At 44.8% G+C, this 17,031-nt stretch overlaps 1 protein-coding gene across 1 annotated transcript; it reads right to left on the bottom strand.

Moving 5' to 3' along the window:
• Window positions 1-2,148: 2,148 nt before the first annotated feature.
• On the bottom strand, window positions 2,149-5,437 carry LOC103297882 (procathepsin L). The gene is made up of 7 exons (XM_054727190.1): window positions 5,307-5,437; window positions 4,889-5,011; window positions 4,640-4,786; window positions 4,226-4,450; window positions 3,648-3,810; window positions 2,879-2,996; window positions 2,149-2,392 (listed from the first exon to the last, which is right to left on the bottom strand). The coding sequence occupies exons 1-7, from the start codon at window positions 5,430-5,432 to the stop codon at window positions 2,293-2,295; spliced, it is 1,002 nt and encodes a 333-aa protein (XP_054583165.1). The 5' UTR covers window positions 5,433-5,437; the 3' UTR covers window positions 2,149-2,292.
• Window positions 5,438-17,031: the final 11,594 nt, after the last annotated feature.

The following is a 17,031-nucleotide window of genomic DNA, read 5'->3' as shown; positions in this document are numbered from 1 at the left end:
CAGAGACCCCACTGAGGACTAGACAAGGTCCTAAGTAGCCTGGCAGGTCCTCCCTGGGCGTCCTGGCACCTGCCTCCAGGGACAGCCCTCTCAGAGGCAGTCTCTGTGCTGTGGGAGCCCACGCCATGCAGTGGCCGGTGCACGTGCTCTGGTCAGCAGCATCCGGGACAAGTCACGTGAGTCTGCTTGGCTGTGAGCCCCGCCAGACCTACAGACAATTCAGGCGCAGGAGAGACTTCCAGTGGTAACCCCCAGCTAAGCCAGACGGGAAATGGGAAAGATGGTTACTGTTAAGCTGCGATGTTTGGGGTAGATTTTTACAGAAACAGATAACCAGAACAGTCTTTTCACCGCACTCCCAGTGGTCCCTGTGTCTGTAAAGCCCACGTGTGGACCCGGCCTCATCTCCCACACCTCAGCTCACTCTCTCCCCACTTTCCCTAAACGTGGTTTCTCTTTTCTCAGGGATGCTGACCACCAGTCTCTGCTCAGACACCACCTTTATCCTGCCTCATTGCCTGGCTCCCCTGGGTTCCTGTCAGATTCCTCCTCCTCCTGGTGTTCCCAGGCCTGCCTCTCCCTAAAGCACCAGCTCCCGCTTGGCACTCCCACAGGTGATGACTGGGGCACAGTGGGGGCACATCGATTCCAGATGTTTCAATATAGGTACCAAGCAGCAAAAGGGGTTCAGTTTGAGAGCCTCCCAAATCTTCCTGTGAACACACTTGTTAGTCTGATCACAGAACCCACAGGGTTTCACTCTAAACACATTCGTCATTTTAGGTCACAGAGTTGTAAACTCAAAGACTGCAAGGGAAGGCCACAATGAGGGTCCCGCAGGGCACATGGTCCAGGACAGATGGACTTGAACAGAGGCTGCTGGAGGCCTGGGGCGGAGTCCCCAGTTGTCCTACACTTCATGTCTTCATAAGTAATTGCGGGGTCTATTAACTAAATACTTCCGCCTGCTCTTTATATTTCCGTAAGTGGAAACAGACAGCCAATGGAACTATGTGCTTCTTTAGCCTGCAGAATGTAGAATTAGGTTGCTGTTTTTGTTTTGTTTTGAAATAAATTCAGAGATAAGGTAGCTAGGTATAAATTAGGCCTATCACTTTTGACCCTCTCACCTATCGCCCACCTCTGAGGCCACAGCACTAATTCTGAAGCCCAGCCTCAAATCCAGGAGCTCACTCTTCACCCCTGGTGGCCCCAAAGACAAACATTCTTGGCAATCCTCTATGTTGTGTCCTTTCTCAAATGCAAAGTAGCCACATGGGCTTACGAACAGTTGGAGATGATGCTTCAGAAACTGGCCCTGTGACATTGGTCCTGTCACTCAGCTGGACTGTAACCATCTTGAGCAAATGGCCATGACCTCTCAAGCACCTTTCCAGTCTGGAAATCCTATGTTTGTGTAATCTCTTATTTAATATGTGAATTTTTTATTTATTAAAATAACTTACTTTTGTCCTTTATGGATTGTTTGTTAAATTGTGCTCCATTTAAGGGTTGAGTCAGACACAGCCAATGGACAATGAACATCAGATCTGCCTGGCTATAAGTAGGACAGCCAGAAGGCCCGGCCCTTCTCCGAATGGGCCACCAGCACATTGTTACGCCTCTAAAGCCCAATCACATTTTTCACTATACAAAACGTTTATGATTTAAAAACAAATAGAAGCTCCACCTCTATTTTGAAATTAAGTTTTATTTTAAAAGATAAAAATGTGTACATCATTTTAAAACATAAAAATGCAAAAGTTATTAGGCAAGTCAATCATACAAACTGTTAACACAATAATTAAAGAAGTGGAACATTTTACCAGTGTAAAATGTTGCAGAATTCAAATGACAGCTTAGATATTCAATGACTCAACTGTTTTATCCCACAGGTCTGAGCAGGGTTTTGGTTTTTTGTTTGTTTGTTTTGTTGTTGTTGTTAATAATTCCCACCTGAGGATTTTTTCCATTTATTTATTTATTTATTTATTTATTTATTTATTTATTTTTAGAGAGAGAATGGACAGGAGAGAGAGAGAATAGAGAAAGAAACATTGATGTGAGAGCGACACATCGATTGGTTGCCTCCCACACAGGCCCTCACTGGGGTCTGGATCAAACCTGCAATCCAAGTATATGCCCTTGACTGGAAATTGAACCCGAGACTCTTGCGTGCTTGGGCTGACACTCTAACCACTGACCCACATCGGCCAGGGTTCTGATGAGTTTTAAGATAATATTCATCCTCTGGTTATTCTGTTCTTAATCACATCTCAAATCACCACCATCTCACACAGTAGGATAGCTGGCCATGGAGGCGATCCCACAGTGGTTATCCAGGTCCTTGGCCATCTTTATGTAGCCATCCATGCCCCACTTTGTACCCCAGCTGAAAGAAGAGAGGGTTTCCATTTCATACAAGTAACCAAACACATTTATGTTTATCGACAATAACACCAGATGCTTAAACGGTGCACCTGAGGCCCAGACAGATTCAGAAAGAAGCAGGAGAGCCACTACGCTTGCTCATGGCTGGGTTCCAAACCTGCACACGATTCTATCCCCAAACCTTTCACAGAACTGCAAACTTAGAGATTGAAAAAGAGAACTCTTGGGGCCAGGTGTGTTTCAGAATTAAGAACATTTTCAAATTTAGAAATGCATTGGTACCAAAACGGTATCAATGCCCTAGCAAGCTTGGGACAGTATCTTAATGTTATAATCAAACATTCATGTCTAGGTTCACCCTTAGTAGGAGAAAGACTTCTGGGGTTTCAGAATTGTGCTCCAAGTTTTGAGGACATGTATCCAAATACTGATTTCGAAAAGGATTCCCTTTCCAAAATAAAATATAAGTATTTCTGGCATTTTATACCTGTTCTTGACAATCCAATATTTATTGTTATCCGATTCTACTCCTTCAAAGCCATAGCCAACCACCAGAACACCATGATCCAGGTCCTTGCTGCTGCAGTCTGGATCATAATAAATGCCTAGGAAAATAGAAGTCAGTGCTGGGGTGAAGATCTCCAGGTAAGAACTGACAGTAGTTTGCCTACCAACCACAGTAAGAGAGGCGTCTCAAAATTCAGTTAGATTACACAAATCCAGGTAAGATTTAAAAGCAAGATTTTAAAAATCTAGGCTGGGAGTTAGGCCCTCCTGTAATACTAAGAGAAATACAAATTGCCACTAGCACTTTTAGAAACAACTTGTCAAGAGGCATAAAAGACCACTGGTTGAAAATAATCTACTTTTAGGATGTCAACCTAAGAAAACAAACAAAACATAAAATTACTTGAGCCAAGGTTTTTTTTCCAGTTTCCATTTCAGTAGTAAAATTCTTGGAATATTTTAAAGGTCTAACAATTTTTTAAAAGTAAAGTAAATGAAGCTATATCAGCCAAATTATGTAGGCACTTGATCTATTTATGAAGCACTTAAAATCATGGGGATATGGTTTAAGTCATGTCAGATGGACAACATCTGGCACAAATATTTCATGTATAGAATGCACAACTATGTTAAATCCACACATCCAGGAATTCTACACTGAATTCTACATGCCAAAGAGTCGGTCTTGCTGTGTGTCAGGGTGGTTTTATAACATTTCTGCCTGAATTTATGTAAAGACAAATCCTCACCTTTTTCATAGAACTGGAAGGACGCAAGGCCTGCATCTATAGCCACAGAAATGGGCCCCACACTTGCCACTGCTTTCATAAGGGACCGCTCGTTTCTATGGATGTCCACGAAACCAGTGTCATTGGCAGCAGAAAACTCAGGCTTGTATTTGCAAGTGTCATCCTTTTAAAGGTAAAAGGGAAGAGACGTGACTATATCATACCTCCCATGGAACATGAGTTCAAGACAAGGTGCAGGTTAATGATTTCTAAATCAAGTTTGTTATAAAGCATCCCAGGATGTGAAGTGCTATTGGTTGCTTTGAAATTGAAGAACTAGCTGGTATGTATATTCAATGAGATATTCTCGGTCTCCCCGGCCATGAGAAACTTTTCCTATATACAGAATGGTATGTAAACCTCACATAACACAGAAGCAGGAACAGCTATACAGTGACCATCTAAACAGAGAACTGTGCAGCTCCGACAGTTTGTAGATGCAGATTCTCCAGCCTAAAATGTGAATTCTAAATATGGTGTTTTCTCTGAAGCGCTCAACACGCAAAAGCAGAGCTAGAACGATAAGGCACGTGTTTTACCGTTCCATAATATGGATAGGATTCCTCTGTGTCCAGGCCTTGGTTGTCCTTGACATACTGGAAGGCTTTATCCATTAGGCCACCATTGCAGCCCTCATTGCCCTGAGCGCGCGAGCAGTCCACCAGGTTCTGCTCACTCAGCGAGACAAGTTTGCCAGTTTTCCGGAACATCTGTCCTTCGAGGGCACCAGTGGCGCTAAAAGCCCAACAAGAACCACAGTGGCCCTGAAAACAAAATCCAAAAGCTCTCAGCTACAAAACAAATAGCAAGACTTTGACAACAGACGACCTATGCGGAAATTGTTTTTAAAAATAGCCAACTGCACACTGTTCCACGGTCTCCCACGTCATGGAGAGCAATGCCTTTACGGCTGTGCTCTTGGAGAGCAGATGATCTGCTGGGCACGGTCATACCTGGTCCTTCACAGGAGTTACCCAGCCGTTCTCTCTCCAATCCACAGATGGGGGGATCTCAGCTAAGGCAGGTTCTTGGAACATTTCCCCCTTCTTGTGCTTCTGGTTTTGAAAACCATTCACCGCCTGCCTGAATTCCTCACTGGTCTTCAAGGAAAAAGACACGGAATGTTATAAAGGAAGAGATTATTTTGGTAAAGTACTGAGGAGAGGAAGCACAAAAAGCGAAGCCTCTGGTGCCACACTCACCATGTCGCCAAAGGCATTCATTGCCATGGTGAAGTTACGTCTCCCTTGGCTGTGTTCCTGGTTGTGCAGTTCGATGATTTTCACATTCTTCTCCCACACGGCTCTCCTCCATCCCTCTTCATTCTAGAGGCAAGCATGGACCACGTCATCTTCGTTTCTACTGAAAACCCAACTCACCTTCACCAAGTGGATTGCAGACAGAAGAACACAAACCACTGTCAGGGGAGGCTTTACACCCCTGGGAGCTGTTCTCCAGCACCCTGGCAGCAGGGATGCGTGTCCCCTGGTGTCAGTAATGGGGGCCATGAAGTTATGGCCTGCTAAGGGCCAGTCTCAGAAGCTACTCTCCGCTATAAACTCCCAACAGCAAGAACCATGTTCTGGGTGGTCCCTCTGGACCGTTTCAGATGTTAGCAACCTCATTATAGAGTTTCCCGTGTGTTGCCTTCCACTGGTTCCACTGTGCGTCTACTCTGGGATCAAGTTCTGGAGCAGCTGAGGCTATTCCCAAGCAAAGGGCAGTCAGGAGGAGTGAAGGATTCATGTTTCAAAAACCTAGGAAGGGAAAAGAAATGAGTCTCTGATTAGACCAATCCTTCCCCTGAGACCTTACAGCCACCGGGAGTAAAACATTTAATTGACCCTCCCAAGTAAGTACACAAGGACTGTGGAGGAAGGCTAAGGATGTGGGTGGAGAAAAACAGCCCGGAGACCCCCATTCCCAAGCCTAGAGAGGGTAAGGCTCCCAGGGGTCAGGGAACCAGCTCAGGGTCAGGTACACAGGTGCTGCAGACCAACCCTGCAAGAGGCATGCTGCCCGTTCCCAGCCCTCCGCACACAACAACCGCTGCCAGAGGATGCTGACTTGGTGCAGGGAGCAGCGGCCCCCACAACCCAGCGGTCGGCTCGGTCAGACCTGGGGACCTCGACGCCTGGGACCCCCAAACCCTCGACCCCCAAGGCTGGCTGGCGGCGGCCCTAGTTCTCGGGGTGGCCCTGCCGCTCCACGTCCAAGCTTGAAGGGAGTAGGTGTGGGGGGAGAGGATGTGCTCACCTGTGGAGGGAGCAGCTGTGCAAACAGCAGTCAGCACGAGCAGGTCCGGGAATCTGCGGGGCTAGGCTAGGGCCTCTGGGCCGCCCATTTAAGGTCCCGGGGATCCGCCCCTTCCCCGCCCCCCCGCCCCCACCGCCAGCTCGCACCGGGATTGGCTGAACCGGCTGTGGGCGGGACTTCGGGTGCTGGGTCTCCACTCGGGAGGACGCTGGCTCCCAGCTTTTCCCAGGACCGAGCGTAGGCCTCAGTGGACTCTGGGGGAGGCGAGCTGGGGGCCTCCGGACAACTATGAGGAGGGTGCCGCGCCTCCCGGGGGACCTGGATCAACTAAATACCCCGAATTTATGTGCGCAGAGGGTGGTTTACGAAAAAAAGATATGGGATGCCCCGAGTGGACTTCAGTGTAACCCCAGTGCCCTTTGGTCCTAGTCTTGGTGAAACTCTCGGGAGCGCTGGGAACAGTAACATGTAGCCCAGTGGTTCCTGCTTATCCCGCAGCAAACCGTGGGGCGGGCTGCTGGGAGGCGGAGCCCACAGACAGATGTGTGCTCACTGGTTACCGATGGGCGCAGCTGGGTTTGGGGAGAATCTGGAGCGGAATGACAATGCCCAAAACGCAGACAGGTGGTCAAGGCCCATGTCCTTGGGAGGAAAGGGGACGGACTGGGAGGGTCTCCAGGGTCTCCTAGTGCTCCTGTCCAGTCTTCCCCGGGCAGGGCTTTTCTCCATCACAGGCTTCTCTCAAAATCCACAGAAAGGAGTTGTTTACCGAAAAATGTGGTTTAATAAAGGAGGAAAATAGAAACTGCTTTTACCTCCCCACTCTCTGCATTATGGATTGTTATGTCTTCCTCAACGAGCTTTTCTTGAGGTTTAATTTAAGAAATTTACTTTAGTGACATTTACTTCAATTATTTTTTTTAAATATATTTTTTTATTGATCTTGGAGAGCGAGAGAGAGAGATAGAAACATCAATGATGAGAGAGAATCATTGATTGGCTGCCTCCTGTATGACCCCTTCTGGGGATGAGCCTGCAACCCTGGCATGTGCCCTGACCTGGAATAGAAACGTGACCTCCTGGTTCATAAGTCGAAGCTCAACCACTGAGTCCCACTGCCAGACAATGATTTTTAATTCGCATTTAATGTCAGGATTTAAATGACAGTTTGGGAAAATATATTTACATGTTAAATATTAATGTATATCATTAAGACTTTAAGGAACACAAACCAGAAATATATGTTTGTTCATTTTATTACAAAAAATATTCATTGCTGAATATATTTTCTAGAAAAAATATTATCAGTACCTCATTTCCCTTCCCACTTCACCATTTTCTACGCATATTTTGAAATCTTTTGATAAAAATGGTGCCAGGTTTATGTGGACTTGTAAACTAATTCTTATTTAGGACTAATTAATAAACCTTCCAGAAGCACTATCAGATGAATAGTATTTTTTGTGTGCTTTTTATTTTTACTGTGGTGATACGTATATAACAAAAACGAGTCTTTTTAACAATTTTTAAGTGTACAGTTAGTGGCATTAAGTCCATTCACATTGTTGTGTAACCATCACCACCATCCATGTTCTGAAATTTTTCATTCTTCCCAGACTGACACTTGGTACCTAGTACACAATAACTCTGCATTTCTCCCTCCCTCAAGTCCCTGGCAATGGCTATTCTATCTTCTCTATCTGTGAATTTGACTAGCAAACTCACATAAATGGAATCACATGATGTCTGTCCTTTTGTGCCTGGTTATCCCATCTAATAAAAGAGTAATATGCAAATTGACCATCACTCCAACACACAAATGGCTTCCCCCATGTGGTCAAAGATGGCTGCCCCCATGTGGATACAAGATGGCCGCCACAAGATGTCCAGCATGGGAGGGCAGTTGGGAGGGAGCAGGCCTGCAAGGGAGGGCAGTTGTGGGCGATCAGGCCAGCAGGGGAGGGCAGTTAGGGGTGAACAGGCCAGCAGAGGAGGGAAGTAGGGGGCGACCGGGCCTGCAGGGAAGGGCATTTTGGGGGGTGGGGGGAACCCAGGCCTGCAGGGGAGAGCAATTGGGGGGGACTAGGCCTACAGGGGAGGGCAGTTAGGGGCAATCAGGCTGGCAGGGGAGCAGTTAGGCATCAATCAGGCTGGCAGGGGAGTGGTTAGGGGATGATCAGGCTGGCAGGCAGAAGCGGTTAGGGGCAATCAGGAAGGCAGGCAGGCTAGCGGTTGGGAGCCAGCAGTCCTGGATTGTGAGAGGGATGTCCGATGGGCAGTTGTGTGGACATTCCTCTAGGGGTCCCAGATTGGAGAGGGTGCAGGCTGGGCTGAGGGACACACCTCCTCATGCATGAATTTCGTGCACTGGGCCTCTAGTTTCACGTAACAATATCTTCAAGGTTCATCCATGTTGTAGCATGTGTCAGAATTTCCCTTTTTGAAAGGTGAGTAATATTCCACTGTGTGATTGTACCACCTTTTGTTTCTTCAGCCATCCCTAGATGGACAAATTGGGTTATTCACTCATTTACCTATTTTAAATAATGCAGCTGTCCACATAGTTGTATAAGTATTTCAGTTCCTGGTTTCATTTCTTAGGGAATATAGCCAAAGTGGATTTACTGGGTATGGTAATTCTATGCTTATTTTTTTCTGTTTTCCACCGTAGCTGCAACATTTTACATTTTCCAGAATTATACATGGAGGGTGCTAACCTGATATGATTTGCAAACATTTTTTCAAATCCTGTGAATTGTATTTCATTAAATTGACAGCATCCTTTGATACACAAAAGTTTTTAATTTTGATGAAGTTTGATTTATTTTTTTTTCTTTGGTTATTATTGAAGTTAGTAACCAAAAACTTGTTACTAACATCAATATCATGAGACTATTCTTTTGTTTTCATCTAAAGTTTTATAGTTTTAGCTGTTATGTTTGGTCTTTGGTCCATTTTGTGTTAATATTTGCATATGGTGTAAGGTAAAAGTTCAATGTCATTCTTTCGCATGTGGATATCCCATTCTCCCAGCATCATTTGTCAGCTGGAGCCCTGGAGTTTCTATCAGTCTGATTCCTAGAATAGTAGAGCGGATGGCCACACCTCCACTCCGGTCATTGAGGGCTCCTTGAAACTGTTCAGACTGTAAGCTTTGCCTCTGCCTTCGTTCCCTCAGAAAGCTCAAAATGCAGGGTGTGACAGGCTGTATCACCTAGGGCAGGGTTTTTCCTTCAGCTGCCCTCTGGGTGTTTGGAGGAGGTAGTTCCTCTCAGGGAAAATGGCCATTTGGTTTGGAAGCATTTGAGGGATCCAATGCAGGACTTCTGGCTACTGCTTCCTCTCCCCCACCTGACCTCAGGCACCTCAAGTCCGCACCTCCCTCCTGCACCAATGCCTTGGGTGTATAGTTGCAAATGAAAACTCCTGTGCTTTGGGTTTAGAGATAAAAAATTTTAAAAAGAGAATTTAAAAATGCAACTTTCTTCCCCACTGGCTCTGGTCTGCTGGGTCTAGACAGTCTTGCGACCTTTTATAGCTGCTTGGATGATATGGGCACTGTGGGTCAGGCTGCCGCAGGTCCGGAAGCACCGAAGGTCAGTCACTGCGGACCCCAGGTGGGTGTGTATGCTCTGGGCAATCCTCCCTCACGATCTCGCCCTTCCTACCCGTCTCCAGGTGCCTTCTATTCTTCCTAGTTATAAGTCACCTCCTCAACTAGACCGTAGTTGGAAATTCCAGAAGAATGTTCTCCAATTTAGTTGTATTTCCAGCTGGCAGAGCAAACTGGTGGAAAGCCCCAGATGCCTAGCAAGGAGTAAAACTGGTGCCAGACCTCACCCCCGGGTGGCCTTTCCTCCCCTAGCATATCGGGGATCATGCAGTTTAGATCTCTGACCTTTCATGTCATTGGTCAGGTAACTTAGACCCCCTGACCTTTCCTCCCTAGAGAGAACATCTAGGACTCAATTGTATTTCAGCTTCAGGCCCAGAAATGCAGCAAAACTAGGTGGGCAATGCCAGGACCAACTTTGGTGACTAATGATCCCCTCCCTGGCACCGACCAATCAGTGAGGATCACTACCCTGAAAGGAGACACCTGAAAAAGCTGATGAGCATTCTATTGCGATCCTTCTCTAAGACCTCCCCTTTATTTCCATCCTTTAAAACCCCTCAAAATAATGAGCTTCCTGGGAGCATGCCCTTTCCTTTCCCTTCTTCTTCCATCTCAGATGTGCATCTCCTGACTTCTAAGGGACCCCCATGAGACTTACAACCACAAGAGCAACGGGCAGAAGCAGCTCATCTGGGCGAACCCCCTGAACCTGTCTCCAAGGCCCCCTTTCCTCTGACTTTCCTGTGAGCCAAAGCTGCCCCACCCAGGCTCTCTCCTGTTGTTTCTTTTGTTCTAAGCCCTTCCTTGTTTCACTGACCCCAGCTTTAATAAATGTACTCTCAAAATTACCTGAATGAATTTCTAAAATATTTTTATGCTTATTTCCCTCACTGTGTGTGTGTGTGTGTGTGTGTGTGTGTGTGTGTGTGTGTGTGTATAATATCCCCAAGTATTTTTCTTGACAGAGTTCTCCTGTACCTATGTGTTCCATCAAAAGCTATTTAGTTCTACTATAAGTATTCACGGGATGTTATTAGGAGGATGACAGTGTAAAAAAGAGTTAACATAGCAAGCCTGAGCTAGCCATATTGAGAAAGGTCTGCTTGCAAGATTGTCCGATGGCTACCATCTACAAAGAGACTGTTAAGGGTTCCCACCATTTCCCTAATTAATAAGGGTGGTTTAGTGTGCCTAAGCTGTTTGTGCAATCTATGATCTATGTTCAACACCTACCTGCTTTCCTTTTGGGAGTCTGGAATTTGGGTACATGTTAGGCAGAGGGTGCCTATGTGACCAGCCCCCAGTAAAAATCTTGGGCACCGTCTTAGTGATTTTGGATTGCTATCACAAACTAAAGCCACAAAGATTGGGTCGCTTTAACAGCAAGCACTATTTCTCACAGTTCTGGAGGCTGGGGAGGCCAAGATCAGGGAGCCAGCTGATGTGGGGTCTGGTGTGCTCCTGCCTCTTGTGTGGAGGTGGCCGTCTGCCCATTGTATCCCAATATGGGAGAGAGCAGAGAGTGGAAGCAAGTTCTTTCAAGTCTCTTCTTATATGGGCACTAATCCCATCTAGATCTATTTACCTCACAAAGGCCCCATCTCCAAAAACCATCATGTTGGGGATTAGAGTTCCTACATATGGATTTGGGGGTGGGGAGAACACACACTTTCAGTCCATAGCACACACTGAATCTTAATGAGCTTCCCTGGTTGGCAACGTATCAGTGTTGTCACACATCAGTGCAGGAGGAATTGAGCATGTCCTGTGCAATTCCACTTAGACAACTTTTGGAAGCTTGTGGCTGGATTCTTCCTCCCCACCCTCTCCCCACACCCCCATCCCTGCCATGTGCCTTTCCCCTTTACTAATTTTCATCTGTATTATTTTGCTTTAATAAAGAATAAACATGGATATAATAACTTCTGGGTCCTGGGAGTCTTTCTAGGGAATCATTTGCACCTGAGAACAGTGTTGGAGACCCAGGAATTACACTCTTAGTTATATACCCCAAAGAAGGGAAAACAGTAACTCAAATATTTATATAGAAATGCTCATTGTACCATTATTCACAACAGACAAAATGTGGAAACAACCTGAGTGTCCAGCAACAGAGGAATGGACGAACAAAATGTGTGATATATATAGACAATGGACTATTTTTCACACTTAAAAAGGCCTATAACATGGGTGAACCTGAAAACATTATGCTAAACCAGACACAAAAGGTCACATGCTTTATGTTTCTGTGGTAGGCAGTTAGACAAACGACGGGCCAGGTACAGAAGGTCACCAGGGTGGAAAGCCCCGGGTGCCTAGGAATGGCCAAAGCTGGGAAAACAAGGACCTCACCCCCAGGGTAACCTTTCCTCCCCGAGCATCCCTGGTCGTGCGACTTAGACCTCTTGACGGTGCATATTGCTTGTGATGTGGTTCAAACTTTTCCTTCCCTGGCATGTCACTAGTACTGTGATAGACTCCCTTGGAGGAGGAACAAGGGGCCAAAGAGTGGCCTCGTGGCTTGCAGGACCACTCCCTTAAGCATTAACCCCTAGGGATAACATCTAGGTCTCAGTTGTGTTTCAACTCCAGGCCTGGAAAAGCAGCAAAAGCAGCAAAAAGCAACAAGTGATGCCATGACTGACAGCAGGACCAGCCTCGTTAACAAATGACGTCCTGCCCTGGTGCCAACCAATCAGTAGAGACCAGGATGCTGTGGAGACACATCTGGAAAGCTGATGAATAGTCTATTGGGATCCTCTCCTGAGACCCCCAGATAAATACCCTCAACACAGAGGACCCAGTTGGCTCTTCAGGGAGTATGCCTGCGACTTTCCCAACCTCCTTCCCCCGGGAGCATTTTCCTTGCTCTCTCTTCATTAAGGTCCAAGGGCCCTTCTCTTGTCTCTGTAACTTGTTTCCTGAGCCCATTTCTTCTACAGCTCACTTCTTCTACCTCTGTGACTTTCTAAATAAACTTTCTCTTATGGTTTGAGTCTTGGCTCTGAACTGTTCTTAGCCAGAACTCAAGTACCAAGGTTGCTGAACCAAAGTCTGGTCTGACTCCACCTGTCTAACACCTGGTGTCATTCTCACTGCCAACAATCCTATTTCTATGAAATATCTAGAATGGATACATCACAGAGATAGAAAGTAGTAGAACAGAGGTTACCAGGGACTGAGGGCGAGAAAGAACAGGGACTTATTGCCTATTGGATACAGAGTTTCTATTTGGGATGATGAAAAAGTTTTGAAAATAGTGGTGATGTCTGCCCAACCTTGTGAATGTAATTAATGACACTAAATTATATGCACTTATAAATGTTTTAAATGGCAAATTTTATGTTATATATATTTTACCATAGTTTAAAAATATATAAAATACTACACAGGGTAGAGTCAAAAGCTCCTGTCCACACAGTATTGTCTACAACCTCTTAAGGAATGCTTGCCTAAAAGGTTGATTTCTCTCAAGTACTGCTGGTACAAGGATACACTGGTAAAACTTTCAGCAGGCCTAAAGAACAAAACAAAACAAATAAAAAACATAGCCCTGGTGTTGTCTTTGTTTTTTTATTCTCTCCTCCAGGTGGGAGGAGATGGGCCCAAACATTCCCAAAGTTGAGCTCTGAGTGGGCCAAAACTGTTAGAAGTTTGTGTTGCTTTCTCCTATAAAAAAAATTGTAGGGAGCAGCTATAGGGTCAAGCCTCGGACTGACCTGTGGCAGAGCCACATACAAGTCCCAGCTTGGAGGGCAGAGCCCTCCTAGCAAAATTAAGCTTGACCTTATAGTCCTCCCTTGTTCCTAGGTAGCTAATGGGCTGTGGGAGGTGCAACAAGTGCTGCCAAAACAAGGCTTGAGTAACGAAATAGATTTGAAACTCATTGTAAACATGTTGACCACTCCCCTTGTTTTGCTTTCTGTGATCTGACTATAAAATAAAGATCCTGCTTATAGACAAGGGTCACTGTTTCCTCATCCAGGCAGTGATCCACCTGGCCCCAACTGTATTCTCTTAGTCTGTTTTCTTTAATCCTTCCTCCCTCGGGTATACCCCTGGTGGTGCTGGACAGGGTTCAAAATTAAATCAGGTTCCAGGGCTGAAACAAAGCTCAGGTAAACCAGGGGGGAAAAAAAGGGGGGGAAGGGAGAAATCCAAAAGGGGGCAGGGAGAAATCCCACTTCAGATCCTGCTTCAATACCTCCCCACCCCACCCCCAATTCCTAGGCATTACCCAGCAACTGAAATTGTTAACCCTGTAAATGCTAAATTTGCCTCTGGAGATTTAAGTAAATTTACAATGAGGATAAAAGGAGATTTTTTTAAAATGGCTTTGTGTTTTGTATTTTATGGCTATTGCATCTGGATATACAATAAAAACTAATATAAAATATTTTATGCTGCCCTAACCAGTTTGGCTCAGTGGATAGAGCATCGGCCTGCGGACTGAAGGGTCCCAGGTTTGATTCTGGTCAAGGGCATGTACCTTGGTTTCGGGCACATCCCCAGTGGGGAGTGTGCAGGAGGCAGCTGATTGATGTTTCTCTCTCATCGATGTTTCTAACTCTCTATCCCTCTCCCTTCCTTTCTGTAAAAAAAAAAAAAATCAATAAAATATATTTAAAAAATATTTTATGCTTGTAATTTCATAAATGATTTCCTGGTCAGTAAAGCTAAAAAATAAAAACCCAAAACCTCTCAAATGTTGCACACCTCTTTGCTTTTTGTTGCTGGTAAGTCCATTGTTACAAAAGACCGAAGAAAAACCAAGCAACACTTAGAGAAATGGAGTTACACTTTATTATTATTATGCCAGCGGGCTCAGAGAAAAAAATGTCTTTCAAATTCTGAGCAAAGCAACAAGCAGAGGTTTTCTTTTTATTAAAGAGCCAGCCCTACGTGTGCTTAGTAGTTATCTTGCTGGAAGCTTGTTGCCTTGAGAACAACACAGTTCTATTCAGTTGAAAAATACATCTGGCATGAGAGCATGGGAGTGTCCAGTCCCTGGCCTACAAGGTCAGACAGCTAAGTTTATCTTCCTTATTATTCAAGCAGGCTAGAAAGCAAAGTTATTTTTCAGAATAAGGGGCTGTCTAAATAGCAGAGAATTTCAAACAGTAGTTTTACAAAATAGGGGTTAGCCTTCTCACCACTGCAATGTTTACAATTGACTTGAGTACGAAAAACAATAAAAATTTTCATAGTTGATGATTTTTGCTATAATTCTGCCTATTGGAGCCTCTGAAAACAAGGGAGACAGCATGAAAAGAGAGGTCATTTCTACTTTTGGAGTTTTAAAAAGCAGTTTTTAGTTGTTAATGAGATCTTATAAAATCAGATATCTGATAGAGGCTGATAATTTTCTGGCCTACGCTCTTTTTTAAAATATATTTTTATTGATTTCAGACAGGAAGGGAGAGTGAGAGTGAGATAGAAACATCAATGATGAGAGAGAATCATTGATCGACTGCCTCCAGCATGCCCCACACTGGGGATTGAGCACCACTGAGCCACGCTGGCCTCTGCTCTTTTTGAATGGATCAACTTATCCTAATAAGATTAAGAGAATTTAGGAAAGCCTTGCTGGTCACTTGGACTTTGAACACTGCTCCTGGCTGTGCAGCGGTTTTTCTTGGAATTCTAATTTACAGATATGAATTGCCCGTACCTGACTCCAAACTGAAACCTGATTCTACCTGCTGCAGGCTATGTCAGCCTCAGTGCAAACTGTGCTGAAAGAAAGCACACAGAACTCAAGCTGCGGTGTCACTGCAGATTCAGGACATACACAACAGGGATTGTGAACTCTGTGCCCACTCCTGGCTAAATGGACTCTTGACCTACCCCCTGGGGGCTGGCTCACTGCTGTTGATGATTACACAGGTTTTGGTTTTCCAGATTAGTTACAGTTTGCAAACAACAGGCTGATTAATGGACCCAACTTTCCTCCTGCTTCTCCTGGTACACTGAGTGCCGCTACCTCCAACAAAGAATTAATCTTTTCTAGGTGCTCACTGGATACATCTTCAAGATGGGAGCCTGTGGGTGGTTATGAAAACCCATTTTTAAATTTGTAAAATTCAAGATTTTTTTCTGGACAGAATCTCGACCATGACACGTCTTTCCAGTAAAGTTGTATAGAAATGTTTTTCTGCAAAAATTCTTTTATTCCTCCTTACACCACACACAAGAATTAACTCAAAATGGATAAAAGACTTAAATGTAAGTTGCAAAACCATGAAAATCCTAGAAGAAAACATAGGCAGTAAAATGTCAGATACTTCTCGGAGCAATATTTGGGCCAATATGTTTCTGAGGGCAAGGGAAACATAGGAAAAAGAAACAAATGGGACTACATGAAACTAAAAAGCTTCTTCAGAGCCAAAGAAACCACCAGCAAAATGAAAAGGGAACCCAGTTTATGGAGAACATATTCGACAAAGAGTCACCTGATAAGGGATTAATCTCCAAAATACATAAAGAACTTATACAACTCAACACCAGGAAGACAAACAATCCAGTTTAAAAAATGGGCAAAGGACCTGAATAGACACTTCTTCATATGTTACAGGATAGCAAGAAGCTAGAAAAATTCCAAGGCAGGAGGATAGGGAAACTGAGACAAGAAAATTAAACAAGGCCAAGCAGTTTGGCCAGCTTGCAGCTGGCTTGTAAATAACAAGCCATTATCTTCCCCAAAGGGAGGACCCTTGAGAGCAAATGGTTAAAAGCCTCCCTAGGAGAGAATGCAGGGCAGGAGGGGGAAGGGGAGAGGGGAAAAGGACAGTTTATTTTTCACTCCCTAAACAGAGAAGCCAGCTGACTCTGGGCTTGGCAGGTGCACCTCACAAATCCTGGGAAAGCTGAAACAAAGTAAAAGGGGGACCTTGAACATTAACCTGTACCAAGATATCCGGCAGAGGAATTTAAAATCTACAGACATAGAAGTATATAAGGCAGAACCCCCCACCCCATCCGTTCTTCAGATTAGAAAAACAGCCCATCTAAGCATTATGTTGCATGATAGATTTGCTTGCCTTGCTCCTTTAATAAATCTGCATGCAGTACTTTCTTAATAAATTAGATTTATCACAATGCTGCCCATCACTCATTTGAATGCATTGCTATGAGCATGACAAGAATTGAGGTGGGGCCTCTCCCTCCCCTTCAAGAGGCTGTCCAGTAACTCATTTCCTGTGTTTAGTGCCTGTAATACAAAGATGACATATAGATGGCCAATAGACATGAAAAAATGCTCATGGTCACTAATCATCAGAGAGATGCAAATTAAAACTACAATGAGGTATCTCCTCACACCTGCCAGAATGGCTACCATAAATAAATCAACAAACAATAGGTGCTGGAGAAGATGTGGGGGAAAGGGAACCCTAGTGCACTGCTGGTGGGAATGCAGACTGGTGCAGTCACTGTGGAAAACAGTATGGAGTTTCCTTACAAAATAAAAAATGG

This window comes from Eptesicus fuscus, chromosome 15, assembly GCF_027574615.1.
Source record: "Eptesicus fuscus isolate TK198812 chromosome 15, DD_ASM_mEF_20220401, whole genome shotgun sequence".
NCBI classification, from domain to species: Eukaryota; Metazoa; Chordata; class Mammalia; order Chiroptera; family Vespertilionidae; genus Eptesicus; species Eptesicus fuscus.
This window is presented reverse-complemented; position numbering and strand designations above follow the sequence as displayed.

Coding starts and splice junctions, on each gene's coding strand:
- LOC103297882 (XM_054727190.1), bottom strand. CDS start 5,432: ATGAATCCTTCACTCCTCCTGACTGCCCTTTGCTTGGGAATAGCCTCA. Junction 4,787..4,888: donor TGAATGCCTTTGGCGACATG/GTGAGTGTGGCA, acceptor TTTTCCTTGAAG/ACCAGTGAGGAATTCAGGCA. Junction 2,393..2,878: donor TATTGGATTGTCAAGAACAG/GTATAAAATGCC, acceptor CTCTTCTTTCAG/CTGGGGTACAAAGTGGGGCA.